General features: G+C 45.7%; 1 protein-coding gene across 4 annotated transcripts in view; it reads left to right on the top strand.

Annotated features, from left to right (window-relative positions):
- The first annotated feature begins 7,390 nt into the window (after window positions 1-7,390).
- The window catches only part of tncb (tenascin Cb), a 43,673-nt gene continuing 31,981 nt past the window's right edge, over window positions 7,391-19,082 (top strand). For 3 of the 4 annotated variants that reach the window (XM_028577981.1, XM_028577980.1, XM_028577978.1), the window contains exons 1-2: window positions 13,237-13,288; window positions 18,510-19,079. In XM_028577981.1, the coding sequence (XP_028433782.1) occupies window positions 13,252-13,288; window positions 18,510-19,079 (607 nt within the window). In that variant the 5' untranslated portion in view covers window positions 13,237-13,251. Of the gene's footprint in view, window positions 7,655-13,236; window positions 13,289-18,509; window positions 19,080-19,082 lie in introns of those variants that run through there. The other variant, XM_028577979.1, reaches the window with a different exon arrangement.

The following is a 19,082-nucleotide window of genomic DNA, read 5'->3' as shown; positions in this document are numbered from 1 at the left end:
GTACAGTGGTTTGGTCTCTTTCTGAGCTCCAGTCAGGAAACAGCTATATCATAAAGACTGGAGACAGGAAACAATACACCTTAACCTCTAAAACTTGTTTACATGCTATATCCTGTATCATGTTCTTGTAACCCAAACATGAACCAAAATCTAAAAATGACAACATGTAGTTTTAGTGTATCCATCAGTAGGTCTCTGCAGCATCTCTGGCTGTAGTGTGGTTTGGAAGCTATAGATAGTCAGTTGCACACCGGTCAGTCACACACAACAAAGCCAATAAACAAATGACTTATGAGTTTAAATAAGGACATAAGATGAAACGTAAACTAACATTGGGGTGTGTGATCAGTAAGAATGTATGTGCAGTGTTGTATGGTGCAGCAAAACAAATCAAAAGAGCATCCAAAAGCCAGGATGATGGAAAAAGCCAGGATGATGGAAAGAGAGGAAAGGGCACAACTGAATCCAAGAGGCTTTTAAAGGTTGCCTGGCCCCCAGAGCCAGGCAACCTGTGTTCCTGATGAACCCAAGAGCTGCCACTCTACTGCCTCTGTCACGCCCACCTCATGACCCTCTGTCACGCCCACCTGCTGACCCTCTGCCACGCCCACCTCATGACCCTCTGTCACGCCCACCTCATGACCCTCTGTCACGCCCACCTGCTGACCCTCTGCCACGCCCACCTCATGACCCTCTGCCACGCCCACCTCATGACCCTCTGTCACGCCCACCTCATGACCCTCTGTCACACCCACCTGCTGACCCTCTGCCACGCCCACCTCATGACCCTCTGTCACGCCCACCTCATGACCCTCTGCCACGCCCACCTGCTGACCCTCTGTCACGCCCACCTCATGACCCTCTGTCACGCCCACCTCATGACCCTCTGCCACGCCCACCTGCTGACCCTCTGTCACGCCCACCTCATGACCCTCTGTCACGCCCACCTCATAACCCTCTGTCACGCCCACCTGCTGACCCTCTGTCACGCCCACCTCATAACCCTCTGTCACGCCCACCTGCTGACCCTCTGTCACGCCCACCTGCTGACCCTCTGTCACGCCCACCTCATGACCCTCTGTCACGCCCACCTGCTGACCCTCTGTCACGCCCACCTCATGACCCTCTGTCACGCCCACCTCATGACCCTCTGCCACGCCCACCTGCTGACCCTCTGTCACGCCCACCTCATGACCCTCTGTCACGCCCACCTCATGACCCTCTGCCACGCCCACCTGCTGACCCTCTGTCACGCCCACCTCATGACCCTCTGTCACGCCCACCCGCTGACCCTCTGCCACGCCCACCCGCTGACCCTCTGCCACGCCCACCTGCTGACCCTCTGTCACGCCCACCTGCTGACCCTCTGTCACGCCCACCTCATGACCCTCTGTCACGCCCACCTCATAACCCTCTGTCACGCCCACCTGCTGACCCTCTGCCACGCCCACCTGCTGACCCTCTGTCACGCCCACCTCATGACCCTCTGTCACGCCCACCTCATGACCCTCTGCCACGCCCACCTGCTGACCCTCTGTCACGCCCACCTCATGACCCTCTGTCACGCCCACCTCATGACCCTCTGCCACGCCCACCTGCTGACCCTCTGTCACGCCCACCTCATGACCCTCTGTCACGCCCACCTGCTGACCCTCTGTCACGCCCACCTCACGACCCTCTGTCACGCCCACCTCATGACCCTCTGCCACGCCCACCTGCTGACCCTCTGTCACGCCCACCTCATGACCCTCTGTCACGCCCACCTGCTGACCCTCTGTCACGCCCACCTCACGACCCTCTGTCACGCCCACCTCATGACCCTCTGCCACGCCCACCTGCTGACCCTCTGTCACGCCCACCTCATGACCCTCTGCCACGCCCACCTGCTGACCCTCTGTCACGCCCACCTCATGACCCTCTGCCACGCCCACCTGCTGACCCTCTGTCACGCCAACCTCATGACCCTCTGTCACGCCCACCTGCTGACCCTCTGCCACGCCCACCCGCTGACCCTCTGCCACGCCCACCTGCTGACCCTCTGTCACGCCCACCTGCTGACCCTCTGTCACGCCCACCTCATGACCCTCTGCCACGCCCACCTGCTGACCCTCTGTCACGCCCACCTCATGACCCTCTGTCACGCCCACCTGCTGACCCTCTGCCACGCCCACCTCATGACCCTCTGTCACGCCCACCTGCTGACCCTCTGTCACGCCCACCTCATGACCCTCTGTCACGCCCACCTCATGACCCTCTGTCACACCCACCTGCTGTCCCTCTGTCACGCCTACCTCATGACCCTCTGCCACGCCCACCATTCAGTACTACCAACCTGTTTACTCCACTTTTGTACTCTTTATTTACAAGTTAAACAGCTTTAGAGGTGTTCGTTCCACAGGGCAGCCAGGTTAGCTCATACCTGCCAACACTCCCGTTTTTCCCGGGTTCCTCCCGTTTTTTAGCCCTATCTCCCGGACCCCTCCCGGTTTGTTATTTCTCCCGGGAAACTCCCGTAACATGCATGGCCCAAACTCCTTTATAAATAATCAGACCAATATGTTTGTCTAATGCTGACCAGTTGCCAGATCTTGTATGAAATGCATCCTATTCACACAATCCACACACCATATACAATTTTCAACCTGTTTGTCACCTCAACCTGGCAACCTATAACCCAGTTGCGCAGTTGATCCCGAAAACGAGCCAATAAAAATGGCAGGTGAAGGCGGTGTTTCCGCAAATAAATCAAAATATAGCTGTAAATTTCAACAGTGTTGGGCACAACAATTTACATGCATCTTACCTAGTCATATCGACAACCTCCACGCTGTTTGTAAGGTGTGTCGCATTGATTTTAATGTAGCGCATCGCGGGAAAAAGGACATTATCCAGCACATTAAAACACAGCGGGTCTTACAGTACACTTAAAAGTAAAAGTAATTATTTTTGACATGTTCCTTTAATTGTAGAATTGTTGGCTTGTTCCTCTCTCTAGTTCCTCCAGTCAGGTTCTTCCTAGTTCTTCACATCTTAAGCCTGTTTCTTTGACCTCTAAACTACAATCCCTCTTAGAGTAGACAATTACCTTTACATATATGATGCAAATAACTATGCAAACAGCTGCAGAAAAGCAAAAACAGAAACCCTTGGTTTTTCTGTGCCTGCATGTCTCATGAAAGCTATGGTGGGGCCCATCTTTTCCCTGCGTTATGAATTATGGATCACTGCTAATAGGCTGTTTCTCCCTTGTTTAACTTGGCGTGGCCACAGGCTTGTTGCTGATGATGACTGCTTCTACTTGGACTCCCTACCTCAGTGCTCATCACCTACATTAGGCTTCCCACCACTGTGTTATTGTCTCATTATTGCATTACAGAGGCAGGGGCTTCAGTAGCTTAGGGAGGAGGAGGCAGACTGGGTCTCCGTCCAAGTGACCCTCCCTGAGGACTTAACCCACACCGTCCCACCTCGCTGCTGCATAATGGATGAAGGACAGACACGGAGGCAGGGAGGGAATGGGAGTGGGGCCTTATTACCTTGTGATTCATTTTTAATGAGGTAAACAGGTCTTTCCAGGTCACCTGCAAGCTCACACACACCCATGGCGGGTGGTGTGTCTTCCCCATTGCTGCCTTATTGCTGCCCGCGTTGACATCCTCCATGGCTGCAGGGGCTCCATAGTATAATTAGGTCTCACTGTCATTGACAGAACGTGTCTCACTTCCCACAGAGTCCCTTTCTTTTCCTTCAAGTTAGATGGCACCAATTATACAGTGGCAAGGAGACCTTATTATAAGTGCTGTAGGCAACCTGTGACTCACTTTTCCTCTTGCTGCCACTAGATTAAGTTTTCCAGTTTACACAGTTATACACTGAATACCAGCTCCACAATTAAGTTACTGTATATTCTTTCATAATTGATTCCATTGCACTTTGCAGATCATAAATTGGATTTTTTGGGTTTTGTCGGGAGAACCTGTTTTTGGAAATAGCCTGTGCTTATGCAGTCCCTGACAACATCAGTGCTGTAACATGCAGTGCAGATAGCTGTTCTCTCTTTACTCTGCATTGTATTGTGGCATTTTTCCGTCTCTGTATGTTAAATGACAGCCGATAAAACTGAACATTGTTGTGCTCTAATGGAAATAAAATGGGTTTCCTCATGCAGACGCCTGGTTCCGGAGCGGCAGGAATGGATGACAGGCGAGGATGCACGTACGAGGTGTCATCTGGGAAATCAAACCCGCTCAGTTCACTTGCTCTGAAAGTCGATGAACAGGTACGCCTTCGCAAACAGGGAGGTGGAGAACTCCCATAGCAATTCTCTGCGAAGCCTGGCGAGGCTGTGAAGGAAGGAGAGAGAAAGAGAGAGAGAGTGCGACAGGAAGGTGATAACAGGAACAGATGGAGAGATGCAGGGACTCTACATTTACAGTCATTTAAACCAGGTGCTATACATAGCCAAGCTTTCAACCCATCATCTCATCTAAATGATATCATTAAAGCCAGAAGTCATTAAAAAAGATCTATGCCCCCAGACTGTATAGATTTCCTCCCTCTCTCTTGGGAGCAGGGATGAAAATGAATTTAGGGCCCCTCAAGTCATTGAATTTGCTTTTTATCACCCGATAGCCGTGCTACATATGTGCCATTGTGCTGTATATAGGATTAGAGAGGATATTTTCTGCCTGACTGGCTACCAGCTCTCAGCAACAAGATGAGGATCATTTCCCCTGCTGAGAAAAGCTCCACACTCCACCAAACCCTCAGCACACACACCCCACTGATGTTCCGTATGGATCTTCCCTCACATACCACCAATCACTATCAACACTTGGGGAATTTGAGATTTGAAAAGCACACTTCCCCAAAGGCCTTTGCATATATGTTAGAAAAACATATTTATTTAGCTTGAAACTGACTTGTTTCCCTGGACCCGACACCTTTTAAAGTTTTCTCAAGAAATTATACATCAAACACAAGAGAGAAGTTATATATGTGAAGGTCTTTATCATTCCCCACCATCATCAGCACCCGCAGGCCCTGTATGATCAGTCTGAGGGGTCATATTCTGACTTAATGAGTGTCATGCTATCCTCCACACTGGCTCTCATGGAAGATCTTTTGATGCTCATTTCTCTGCTCTTTGAAGTCTGCATTTTCCCCCAGAACAAGGGGTCGATAGGAGCTGTGTGAGCAGGATCCTCCTGAGCTCCTTGTTCCTGTGTTTATTGGAGGCGGTTCTGCCTGTTTACATCACAGTCTGGAGTGGAGAATGGCTGGTAATTGCAACCAGCGTACGTTTGGTACCCCAAGCAAACTCTAATCAAGAGATGGTTACTGATCCAGTGTGTCAGCTTGTACATGGTGATCGCTGCCTGGGCAGTTGAACGAATGTCAGAGTCAAAAAAGAAGAACCTACCCTTTAGGCGAGGCAATTTCCAGAACACAACTCAAACTCATACTAATCCATAATAATTGCATTATACCCATTTGTGATAGCATTTATATTTCAAACTTTTTGTCAGCCATCACCAGTCTATACATTTGCTTTCTGAAATTGCTTTTCTATGCAGTAGTTGTCATTGTAACTGGCTAAAATATACCTTTATTAAATGCATACCCACACACAAGGGATTCACAGCTAGTGCCGGACATTTGAATTAGGGTGTTGTGGTTGCTGACTGTCTTCTGTCTGGCCTTCTCTGTCAAGGCAAGAATTTAAGACATGGGGTACATCTCATGTTGCTTATCTGATAGTTCCTCGACTCCTCGGTCCTCGGCTGAACCAGAAGTTGTTCTGTCCCTCCTCAGTGAAGGCCATCTCAAAGCTCTTATTTCTGCCCCGAGGACCGAGGAGGGATCATTGAGGAGCTATAGGTGAGGAAACAGAGAGCAGCCTTCCCAGAAGGCGTGCAGCTGAAGGAGTTGTTAACTCCGCCCAAACAGCTGACAAATTCATGGGACGCTTCAGAGGAAAGGACGTCTCATCCCTCTAAAACACATTTGCTCGTTGCCTCTCTCCTCCGATGATTTCCTCGCATCTCTCTCGTGCCTCCTTAGTGGGAGGGACTAAAATGCTAGGAAGGGAGGCAAGTGGAGGACTCGAGGAAGCAATTTAAGCAACATGAGATGCTGCTATGGTAAGTATGGCTGTGCTTTAAACCATGTCGGCACAAGTTGCTCTTCCTCTGTTATATTGCTGATAGACTCACTGATCGCTGCCCCTGGTGGTCAATACACGTGCCATTTGAAACAAAACTGTATTATAAAGGTCTTCAGGAGTCCACTCAGTTCATAGAACCCGAGATCGGACCCAATACTCAAATCCACATTATGTTTGGTCTAGCTTAGCGTGAAGCTTGTGTCTGAGTGAGAATATGTCTAAAATCAAATGGATCCATGCAAACATTTGACCTCTACTGTATAATTGAAATGCATTTGCACACAGACATATCACCAAATCAACCAGGACTGAAATCTTAAGGATTGTAATGGTAAAGCACTGTCACACCAACATTTAAAACAGTTCCTGGTTCTATTTATTTCAATGTAATATATCTACTTGAATAGTTTGCGCCAAATTCAACTTTAGTAAACATTGACATGCAAATTTACACTGTTGACCAAAACACAACATTGCTAACCTCTGAGGGAATGGAGAGCCCAAAATGGAGAAAGCTATCATTTCTTTATAAGCTGCACTTTTATGTAATCCTCCACAGTCAGAGTATAGAGTGTATCCCAAAATGTCATGTCACGTGTGCAGACAGATATGAGACACGTTGAAAGCACAAAGACAACTTATTGTCCACTCAGCGCCCGAGTTAACTAGCAAGTTAGCCATTAGCACACCAGCCACAGTAGTTCACCAAGTAGACCTGCCAGTAGTATATATCGTCAAGCTTCTTGAACCAAATATTTTGTTAATTTGACTGATTTCACAGTGCCCCTTTCTGGCGTGACTGGGCTTTTATACAGAACAACCAAAAACAGCAGCATTGATGATTTTATTGTACTTTATACAGTGTTTTTCTGTGTCCTCATCAGTGTCACAAATGGAGCTGTGGTGCTCCCTGTTCACTCCCTGCTTTCAACTTCTTAAATGCTATGTAAATGCAGGCCCTGCATTCACTCATATCTTGCTTTCTATTGGCTTGCCTGCTGCAATTTGCTGCTAATGGTCCAAGCACCCCCTCCCCTCCATCGCCCCCCTTTTCCTTTCCGACTCTCTTTCTCTCAGTTACTCTCTCTCGCTCTTTCTCTCCAGCCTTGAGGCGTCCTGTTTCAGTTCCTTCGCTTTCAGTCACAATACTGAGGAGGGTGAATGGGTGGGGGGCATTTAAGAGAGCAGTAGGTGGGAGTGGAGTCTGACCGCAGAGGGGCTACTGTTCAAGAGAAAGGGAACTATCTCTCTCTCTCTCTCTCTCTCTCTCTCTCTCTCTCTCCTCACTGGCTGCACAGCATCAGCCGGCTCTCTAGGTAGACTCGAGTAACCGCTGTAAGAGAACAGGGAGCAGAGGGAAGATGACAGAGCTGTCAGCGCTCTGAGAGATACACACTGCTGAGAACATTTGGATCGGGGCTGGCTGATAAGACGCTCTTCAACACTGTTCCATTTTCTAGTCAGTGGAGACGCTGTGGGCATTGTGTGGTAAGTCACCTTCCTTACCTGCATGGAGCCGCTGTGTTCCAATGGGAGCAGGATGAATGGGCTGATTGCTTTATTAATTACCATCATTGAGAAAAATGAAATGCAAAGCTTGCAACTTTACAACTTCAACTACATTCTCCCAGATTATTTCTATTTTTATATAAATTGATATTTAAACTTTTTGGAGTAATTATTTTCTGTTTTAGTCATTTTGATGAAATGCCCTGTGGGGCTGAGAATATTTGCGATTCTTCTGTTGATTATAATTGTTTAATTTACAAAACGTTAAAACAGTAAAATAAAAAATGCTATTCTGAAATTCTGAGAGTGACATTTTCAAATTACTTTTGTCCAAAAGCCCAAAATTAAGTTAATTAATTAAGTTTAAAATCCTCCCATTTGAAAAACTAAAAGCAATAAACATTTGACATGTTCACTTGATAAATGACTCTGATTGACCATTAATTGATTATCAATATTATTGCCAGTTAAGAATGCAGGTGATGTTAGCAATAAAAAAAACATCATTTCCATCCATCAAAGCGTCTTCGGTAATTCATCATGTTTTACAAGCGAGGACTTCAGAGACCGGCTTCATTTGGCTCTTTACTGACTGCACCTGGGTGCCAATTATCTTTTACTGTCAAAGTTTTCTTCTCGCTGGCTATTTCCTATTTATTAGCAGAGCAGTTACAGTTAAAGGAGTAATGTGTTCAGAGATGGAAGTCTGTGATGATCAGATTAATTCTTCTGCTGGCATTAGGGCTGATGCTGATAGGATAGCAGAGGAGAACTGGGTAGGGTTAGTGTGTGTGTGTGTGTGTGTCTGTGTGTGTCTGTGTGTGTCCCTGTCCATGTGTGTGTGTGTGTGTGTGTGTGTGTGTGTGTGTGTGTGTGTTGCTCGCCGGAGAAGCTCCAGCTGTACACTTTATGGTTGCCAGCAGACAGTAGGCTTGTGTAACCCAGGAGACAGACAGCTGCTCTGTATTAGATGCTGCTGGTTGGTTCCTCTCCCAGATCTCCAACACCCCTTCCCCTCCCCACACACACAAACACACACACACACACACACACACACACATTTTCTCCATGTGCTTCCCAGTCTCATATCTTTAGGTCAGCTTCATGTGTTTATCAGTTGAGATTGCAGAAAGAGAAACAGACAATATGAAATAAAGGATGTTTGATGGATTACTAAATAAGATGGTATTCACTGATATGGTTGTTTGACAGTAAATATATCTTTTCTGTGTGCTCACAATGTTTACCGTCCATCAATTGTGTTAAAGAAATTGTAAGAATTCAAACGAGCTGATGTAACTTTTCCCTAACAGCGTCCTCTGTGGCCATATGTGTCAATTACGGGTTAAGGCTAAATACTAAAATCTAGTGTAACAGCAGCACAAGTAAAGAAGAATCATTAGTAATGTTTCTGAGTATCAGTTACACAGCCATGTCTGGATAAGGTTTCCTAACATTAGCCACAATAAGCTCCTGGTCATACCAGACCAGTGTATTACATTGAGAAGGGTGCATTTTACTGCTTATGATTTCAACTTTTAATTTTTATGAGAACGGATGGGCTGTTTCTGCTTACAATATTTACATGGTCGTACAGACCATGTAAATATTCATTTATACTATTCAGTCAGAGTTTTTAGCGTCAAATCTTAATCTTGCCAGAGTGAGCAAGTCTCCAAATCTGTATCCAGCCCACAGTGGGATTCTCCACTGGAAGCTAATGGGATTCTTTAGCTAAGTTAGCAGGTCTCTAAGGCAGGATTTATTGCAGGGTTCACAGATTTACACTGTAGAACCCTGTAGCTATTTGCGGAAAATCGTATCCTCATGGTGCCTGATGTTGGAATTCATAAGTATATCTTAACGAGAGAGAGAGAGTTAATGGGGGGGGGGGGTCAGTGGGTGTGTGTGGTAGGCTGTGATGGAGGAGACCCACAGGATACCAGGGCAGCGTCTGCTGGATGGTGATTGTGTCTGATGCGGAGATGCGGACACAATGAAGGAGCCTGGCTGAGTGTCAGCAGCTAACACTTCAGGTTCACTGGTTCAATCAGTCCATCGGACATATCTCTTGTCTTATTGTGATTTATTTCAAGGATAATCGAACGTGAGATTCGGCTGACATACTGATTATTTATGTATATATACACATATCTGCTGTCTAATTGTTGGTGGCAGCGCAGGTTTGGTGCATTAATGTTTCATGAAGCTTTGGTTATGTATAAGAGTAGCCACTGACAGTGACACTCGGTATAACGATGAGTGGGAAACAAGCCTTTGTTTGGACAGCTGTTAGTTCCCAACGCTCCGTGCCCCACAAAGCGCTCTGAGAGGGTGACTGTCTTTAACCCCACTTTGCTCCTGGAGGGTATTTTCAGATGAGCCACACTAGACTCAGGAGGGATGCAGATATGTTTTGGTTGGACTAAATGAACATTGTCGCCTCCTCTCCTGCCCTTCCCTCTGTCTCTCTTCTTCAACATTGTCACTGGTTTCTGATGGAATGTTTAGATAGTCCATATTTAGATACTGCGATGTTCAATTAAATTTAGCCAAATTTTATATAACTTTTGAGTACATCTTTGGATGTTTTCACCTGGACTTTGCTGCCCAGTTTCTATGACCACCTGTGGTCCAGATGGTTCTCAATACCTTGAATCTAGTGAACCAAAAGACACATTCACCACAGTGAAACTGAAGGTCTAATGTTAAGAGAGGACAGTCAAACAGTAAAACACAAATCACTGCCTGAAGTATAGAAAATAAAATCATTTTTCTACAGAGATTCATGGTTCCCAGAGGATGAATCCTTCTGACTTCCTCTAGTGCCACCAGCAGCTCAGACTCAAGATTTTGTTTTGAAAGCAAATACCCACAAAACTACTGACATTCCCATCAGCTTCAGCTATAGTTGTGTAGTAGGTGTCACTTTTTTTACATGACGTACATTTTAGGAAAATCTGATCAAGGAAGATTCAAATTCTGGGATTATTGGTTGAACTTGAAGGATTCTTTCTCCACAGAGTATTGTTCAAACACATGTTTGTTAGGCACCAATGATGGTAATATCCCCACAACAGTCACCATAGTCTTTCTCTGTGTCCCACTCAGGCCTAGTCAGATTACTCATCATTGCAGAACACACCCCCATACCCCTCGAAGAAATCCAGCGTTTTAAAGCATCCCAGATGATTTTTAATGGTTCTCTGATGCTAATGTGCAACGGGAAAGGCGTGGAAGTCTTGGAGCTGTGGGATCCGGGATGGCTTTGTATTTGCCGCCCCTTCATTGGAGGCATCGAATAGATGAACACATGTGGTAGACACTTTGCTCTGACACTTTGCCTCCACCAGTGACCTCCCACATTGGAATGCATGAGCCATAATGTTGTTGGAACAAGATGGAGGCCCTTTTGAGAGGGGCAGACAATTTAAATTGGGGAAAATAGTAAAAGAACGGGGAAGCCAATGAAGAGCCGACCCCGGGGACCGGGGTCATTAGGCTCATACAAGTGTCTGAATGAAAGGCATTCCCAATTTGGACATGCAACACGCTTCAGGCTTTCATCACAAACAAGGACAAACAGATGTCCGGGTATCACCGCCAACACACTCGCTTCCATTTATAGTGGAGAGAAAAAACTCCACTTTCCACACTTTCCATCCTGCTTGAATGGAAGCAACCAATAAACCTCCAGTGTAAAGTGCTACAATATGCAGTATGTGGAAGGCCTTGCAAAGTCCTTTTACATGTTTACTCAGCATTCCTTGCACTTTCTTGGGAATCTCTTCCTCCAGTGTCTGGATTTAACATGCTAGTCACTGTACGACTCAAATTACAAAAATATTTCACATAGGAAAAGGGGATTTTCTGTTCTCCAGATGATTAAAAATAGTTTTGTTTGGTACAAAAAAGCAAATACTGTTTGTTAGTAGTAAGTTCACAAGAAGAGACAGTCATGCTATACTGTATAAGCAAGCCAAACACTCTCTTGAGATGGTGCTCTCTCCTTGCAGCTGATTACCTGAGAGGAAGGTGTTCCTTACATGGTAAGCTTAGACGAGTATAGAAGTCGACATCAATACCTCTGTGTAGCATTACGACACAGGCAGCAGCCCGGTACAAGCCAGATTTTTGTAGTAATTGCAGTCTTGTGTGAAAGCTGAGGGGAGAAAATAGGTAGAACGGAGGGCTACACAATTACAAGTGCCTGGAGAAAAACAGCAGGTGGATGTGCTGTAAAGGCTGCACATGAGGCTGCCAAGTCTCCACACCACACAGGGGTTAGCTAATAAACAGTAGGTCACCAGCACCCAGCATGTTCAAAAGCTCATGAACAATGACTAGCTTCCAACCTCTCCATCTGGACCCAGCGAGAACAGCAGCACTAGACGGAGGCGCCGCAGGGAAAGAGCCATAAAGAATATGGATGGGCCTCAGGGCGAGCCGCGAGTCAAATCACAATGCAGTAAAAAACAAATTGAGATCTGACTGTCTGCTATGCGATTGACCCAGTGAGCACTCTTGTTCACTCTACATTCATTTTCTCCGTATCTTAGTGTCAAAGTCGGAAATTGGTTTTGGTTGAAGAAATAGACTTTTTTGGGGCGGTATCAATCAGACATGTCAGCTCTGGCTCCAAAGCACTGTGGCGGTTCTGTGAGTGCGATAGGACTCAGCCTTGGCACGGCGCTCTCTCCGAGTCTCCAGATAAGTGTTTCTGCCGGTATCTCAGATCCAGCCTCCCCATCTGCCTTATCAGCCATGAACACACTAACCCCCCCCAATCCCCCGCTATCTGTGTCATCAGATCCAATGGGGTCACAGAGGAGAGCCAATCAGCACAGCCTCCCCATTTCATATCTGTTTAACAAGTCAAATTATTATTTATGTTGTACCATCTGGGACATAATGATATGAATGTTGTAGTGAAAATATTGATATGCTTTATTGATTTCACGTTAGTGCCTTCAGTCAGATTTGTTAGGTGTGAGAGGGGATAACAAATATTTGATCTTTTAAAGGCAAAGAAGCTTTGTCAGAAGTTGAATATAATCAGGGCCGAGCAGCAAAGCTAATTGTTCTGATGGTGGCGCTACAACAGCCATCTTAAATACTAAACTTTAAAAATTCATAACAAATCAGCAGTACATGCTACAATGTCGCAACTTATGCAAAACTGTAGCCCCAATAGACAAAAACTATGTTCTGCTGTTATCATGTAGCAATTTTGAAGTCCATCACTACTTTTTGCAAAAACTGCTAAACTTCTTAAACCTATCTCCTCCCACATGTTTCAATTGACACCAAATTTGGGCAACTTCATCTTCAGACTGACAAATTTACTTTCTAAGCTTCTGGAAGGGCTATGAAGACACAGATGAGGTCTCTGGAAGGGGCTAGCTCTCAGCCATTTAGCTAGCACTACGGCGACACAATCGGTCCGAAACAAACGGAACATACGTGCAAGTTGATTCATAATCATTTATTTATGTTACAAAGACACTATAAAATACTGTAATTCCATGATGGATTAAAAAAGATTCTGGATGGCCTACAATTGTCAGAGGACCTCGATGAAACGGCGCTTTTCTCTGCTTCCAAACAAAAAAAGTAAGTCTCTAACTGTTACACTGTATTGATCTGGAGATATTAAATAAGACATATGAAGTGTTGTGAATGATGTGTTTGTCTACGACAGCGGCGACCTTGTTAACATGCAAGAAAACATCCCACCTTCAAAGTTGCCAGTAGCCTTTGAGCAGCACAGTGAATTCAATTATTATTTTTTTTATCAAGCTATAGCTAACAAGGCAGCAAAACAGCCTTTCATTTTATAGTAAGAGTTGACTAATATAATGTAGTCTTCCATTGGTTACATAACCTGAGCCACAACTGAAGCATGAGCATGTCATAGGTGTGCTCTGGTACTAAACAACAGCAGAGACTGAAGCAAACATGGACCCATTTCACATTACATATAGTCATTTTTGTAAACATAAAAAGATGATGCTGTGAAAGTCACAGAGACATATTTTGCAATGAAGCTTTATACTTAAAAGATATTCTTTTATGTATGAAGCTGGTTCCATGACCTTAGAGATGACAGATGTTTGAGCTCAGGTAATGTTTGTGATGGGCGTTCATGTTGGTCTCACCTGTTGAACCGTACTTGATTTGGAAAACTGCATCAGTCACACGGGAGCGAAGCCGGAGGATTTTCCCGAGCAGCAGACTTGAGAGGAGGCTCGTCTTCACCCAATCAGCTGTGTCCCAGTGCCATGGCCTGACCACATCACTGCCGTATCTGAACGAATCCTGCACTTGTCTTACCTGCTGACTCATTTCCCTCACATAAAATGAGTCAAAACTGATTGCCTCTTAGTCTTGTTTTCTAACTGCATCTCCTTAGCCATTGAGCGAGCAGTTCACTTCTTTATTCTGCCATCTGGGTTTTGTGTAGTTCAGCACAACAGGGACAGCAGTTCAGTTTTTTTTTTTATAACGTCGGTTATAAAAGGTTGAGAGTGAAAGACGGTGTGTGTCTTCCAGAGCGTGAGGTGATAAAATCTGAAAAACCTCTTCTGAGAAGCAGCAACAACGGTCCATCGATCGGGCGTCGAGCAGTCACCTCAAGCTATGTCTCTTCCTGGAAATTCATTTCTGTGTTTGATGATTATAACTCAGAACCAGAGTGCTATCCTCAGCAACTCTCTATCTCTGTGGCTGACCTTGGTGCGAATACAGGCTCCAAATCAATATTCACCTGCTCTCGCTCAGGACTTTTGTGGGAGGTTTCCTTCACCTTGAAGGCAAGTTGATTGCAATAAATATGTTCATCAGCACATTGCAATTCTTGTAGATTTGCACTTCTTTGGGATAAGAGCTCTTAAAAGTGGGATTTGATGATTCTGGCCATGGCAGTGAGTGTCTGTGACAGAGGCCCATTTGCTGGTTACTTTCCCTTGTTACAGTGTGACAGTATCGCAAGGTAAAAAGAGCCCCTGACAATAACCCTTCATTCAGTCCTCACACCAGCGACCCACATTTGGATACTGTACCAAAGAAGGCAAGCTGCGTTTTTGTCATGAGTGACCTACAAAACTAGACAAGCTTGATAAATTCTTCAGAAATGAAAAGAAAGCGTGTGCATCCTATCAGAGCTGTTTAACATACAGTCCTGGGACTTGCGTTGTAGTGGTAGTCATTGAATATTTACAGCTTTAACACACCAAAGGGGGCACAGCACTTCATTATTCAGTTTGTTTGTTGTTGAGTTATCAGACAGCGGCTGCATTGTCTGTTCACACTCACAGCTGCCATTATCTACTGATGGTTAGCAAATCTTTCTTTTCCTGTCATTAAAGCACTGACTGCACATGTTGGTGTGCTTTAAATGACTACCACACATGGCTGCTGATAACACTTGCCTTTCTGTGGTGCCAAACAAATAGCATTTTCTCATCAGAGCGGCTGTACAGATAGCCGCTGCCTGCAGAGTAACAGTTTTCTTTTTCATTGATCTTGGACCCGCCATATGGCAGTCTCTGCAAAGGTGAACTACAAAACCACCTAAGTTATTCAGCATGGGGCTCTGGCTGAGTTTGAAAGAAACTTATGATGTCTGCAACCATCCCCAGACGGAAAGTCTGCTCATCAATCTCTCAACCAACTGAAAGTAAAACTTGTGTCTAAAAGGAGAAAAGAATAACACTGGTAAAGTAATCATCCACCGAGGATTGATTTATTTCCATTCGAACCCTACTGTTCAAATGCAAGCAAGATCAATGCTAAGTGGTAGAGCACTGCATTAAGACTGGGGGTATTCAGTACCTTCTGGGGATTTGTGCTGACTGGACTGCCATGGTTTTACTCTCATCTCAATCTCCTTGGTTCTTCTTTGTAAGAAATAAATGCATTCTCTTGATGTGCCAGGGTTCAAGGTTTTAGACTTGCATAACGCATAAAAAAGGGACATGCTGGAAAACACTTGTTCCTGTGAGGAAGGAGGGAGTTACTGCTGCCTCAGCTGGTTAGAGGTGCAATGTTTTTGACATTACATTGATGGGAAAATCAGGGATGTAACCACTCACCTCTGTTTCAATGCTGACGAGTATCAACTTTTGTTGGAAGGGTTGTACATACCACTGACATGCATGTTGCACGCGTGTACATAAACGCCGAAACATGTTGGTCAGACAATCAAAAAGATGTTGAGTTTGTTAATTAAATGTTAAATGTTTAATGAACTTGGTTGTGATAAGGAAGCACCGTTTTTTTCAGGGTAGGGGTGGGTTACATTTAGGGCCAGGTCATGGTTTTAGGTTGGCTCTTTGATTGGCGCACCCCGTCACTTTAATCCCAAACAAATTACTATAAAATGAATTTAACATTCCTGACAGCGAGAGACATAATCACTTTTGAAATGGACGCCAACTGGATCTATAAAGCATTTCCAGATCTCCACTGTGTGAGGTATAACACTTCATGTGTTTCTCTCATTCACAACAGGGTCATTTAGATCCGTTGCACCAAGTGTGTGTGTGCGTGCCAGCAGGTTTCCCCTAGAAGAAATTTGCCTCACATTCGACCACAATGCAGGCAACAGGCTTTGTTGCTGTTTGAGAAGCTAACTATACAGCAAAACCAAGTAGGGGAATAAGAAAGCAGCAGCAGTCAGATTGCATCACGTCTGTGTCTACAGTGCCAGCAACCAGCTGCATTAGCATAATGCCAGGGCCACAGGGTGCTCATGAAGGAAGTCCAAACTGAAGGATCAGCTCTGTGTTTCTCAGGGTCACACTCAGATTCTCTTATTGTGATTGTTCTGCTTCATATTAAAGAGTGGTAGACTGCAGCTAAGAGGGGAAAGGTTAAAATCAGATTTCTTCCCTGAGTCTTTGGAAGTTTCTACTCTTCATGTATTTCTGAATAAAGCTAAAGAGTTTTGCCAGAGCCAGAGATTCTTAAACAAAGTGCGCTTTGGTCTCTCAGGGTTGCCCTGCTCAGAGGTCCATGTGGAGAGCAGCCAGCCTTCAAAGTGAGAAAGCCAACCATCCGCCCAGAACTAAAACCTTAGCAGCGACTCAAAGCAATTTTCTGGCTATTTTGTTGATTTAATCCCTAGTTTGTGATGCTTGGGCACAGCGGCGTGACTGTATTGGTGTGCGTGTGGATGTGCATGTGTGACATAGTGTGTTAGGGTGAGACGGAGGGTGGCGGAGGGGAGGGAGGGGGACACCCCTGAGGGCCCAGATCCTCAGCGCTCCCATCAGCAAGCCACATTAGCACTTTTACAGTCTGCCCATCATGGAGGCGCTCATCCCTGTCTGTCTAATCATGGGACTGGGGAGGGTGCAGGGGGTGTGGGGGGGGCTGAAACCGTGGGATCCCTCCAAGCTGAGCTGTCAGCTTGCCTAATCACACGTCAGCCTGGGATGAGGAGAATGAGCACCTCTTCCTGGAATATTACCTGCTGACTGTTCCACATGACGATGATCAGCAAAGACGCCCTGTGCTTTGACTGCATCCGCAAAATAAAACCCCTTCATACATATTCCACCACAGGCTTGGAATATGCTCTATGCTTATTCAAGACATTTTCATGTTGGCTGCTAACAGCTGTTATTCACCTTTAGAGCAGCCAAGGCACACATTGGTTTTATTAGAGGTAGTTAATGATTGGTGTCAGCATCTCGCTGATAAGGTAAAAAGTGTATTATATAAACTCAGGCTGAGCCAGACTCTTCTGAGCCAAACACACTTTTGCCATGCATGAAATCTGTTTTCATAATTTGTTCTCCCTTTTGGTACTAGTACGTAGTAAGTATTTCATTTAATTACTCTCATCATCGTTCAGTTGTAAATAACTAGAGTGATTATTAGAGAAACAAAATGCTTTTAGTCAGTCCTCGTTTTCATACATAACAGCAAAGGTTAGGTGTAACAGACCCAGACTTGTATACGACAAGGACATACTTTTAACCAACCTGTATATTTAACTTAACGCTAAGATCAAACTGCAAGAAAAAACATCAGGTTTTAAGGTTGGCTTCAATGCCACAACCGCAGCACATTTCTCCAGCAGACCTTTTAAAAGCATCGTGTCTCCGAAGCATTTGGTGAAAGCAAAAAAAAATTATGTTACAGAAATAAAAGAAAACCCAGTGGCCGTCAGAGAGTACGGGAATGCTGACCTGACTGTTTGCAGGTAGCAAGGAAGTTTGTGCAGACCTCTGTGCTTTACAGGAAGCCCACAGATGGTCCAACCATGCACCGGTATTAATCTGTCAGCTTGGCTAGTGGTCTGGACTGCAGAGAAAACAGGAGGCTCCCCACCATGCAAGTGTTGCTGGCAACCTTTCTCAACGTGGTCAGAGAAAGAAAGCTTCGAATCGCCACGGTCACATGCCACCCCTGCAGTAGTTCCTTGGAGGAATTGCAAGAAGAATGCCTCGATGTCATCTGCTAAGTGTGCGTCTCCTCCTCTGAGAGAAGGGGGGCCAAAGTGGGTCAGATGCAGCAACAGGATAGGACTTTTGTTAGGGGCAATAGAAGAAGGTTAATTGCTTTTCAGTGGGATACTATAATATTTCAGTCTGGCTATGGCCGTCTTTGTGTGTGTGTGTGTGTGTGTGTGTGTGTGTGACTTTGTTAATGATTCTATCCTGAATGGAAAGAGCAAACCATAAAGGTAGCTACAAGCAGAACTCTGTGAGGATTGCTCTGGGTTGAATGTGTTGAGAATAAAGACATAAAGAAGAACTATGTGACAGGTGTCTGGAAGAAGCAATCTTGTTCATTTTTCCCTTCTTTCTGTCCTTCTTTGACTCAGGACAAGAACACGTGATACCTGAACAAACTCTAGTCTGCACTCTGCTGCTAATTTCTGAGAAGCCGCAGTTTCACGGTGTCATCATGGGAATGAAAGGCTTCCTCTTACGCTGCCTGACCGTGGCCCTGCTCCTCCAGCTCTCCACTGCCGGCCTGGTCAAGAAGGTCATCCGCCACCGTAGAGAGGCACTGATGCCCAAGAAAACCCAGGAGAATGTGACCGTGCCCCACCCCGACCAGCCGGTGGTGTTCAACCACGTCTACAACATCAATGTCCCCTCTACGTCCCTCTGCTCTGTGGACCTGGACTCGCCTGGTGCCACTGAACTCAAACACAAGAGTGCCTCGACGGACATGCAGAACAGCGAGCACATGGAGCACACAGTGGACGGTGACAATCAGATCGTTTTCACCCACCGCATCAATATCCCCAAGCAGGCATGTGGCTGTGACAACCAGGTGCCCGATATCAAGGACATCCTGAACCGGCTGGAGATGCTGGAGTCCGAGCTGTCTAGTCTGAGAGAGCAGTGCAGCAGTGGGGCAGGCTGCTGTGGAGCTCAGGTTACCGGTA

This window comes from Perca flavescens, chromosome 5 (assembly GCF_004354835.1).
Source record: "Perca flavescens isolate YP-PL-M2 chromosome 5, PFLA_1.0, whole genome shotgun sequence".
NCBI classification, from domain to species: domain Eukaryota; kingdom Metazoa; phylum Chordata; class Actinopteri; order Perciformes; family Percidae; genus Perca; species Perca flavescens.
Note: the sequence above shows the minus strand (reverse complement) of the source record. Positions and strands in the feature narration are given on the sequence as shown.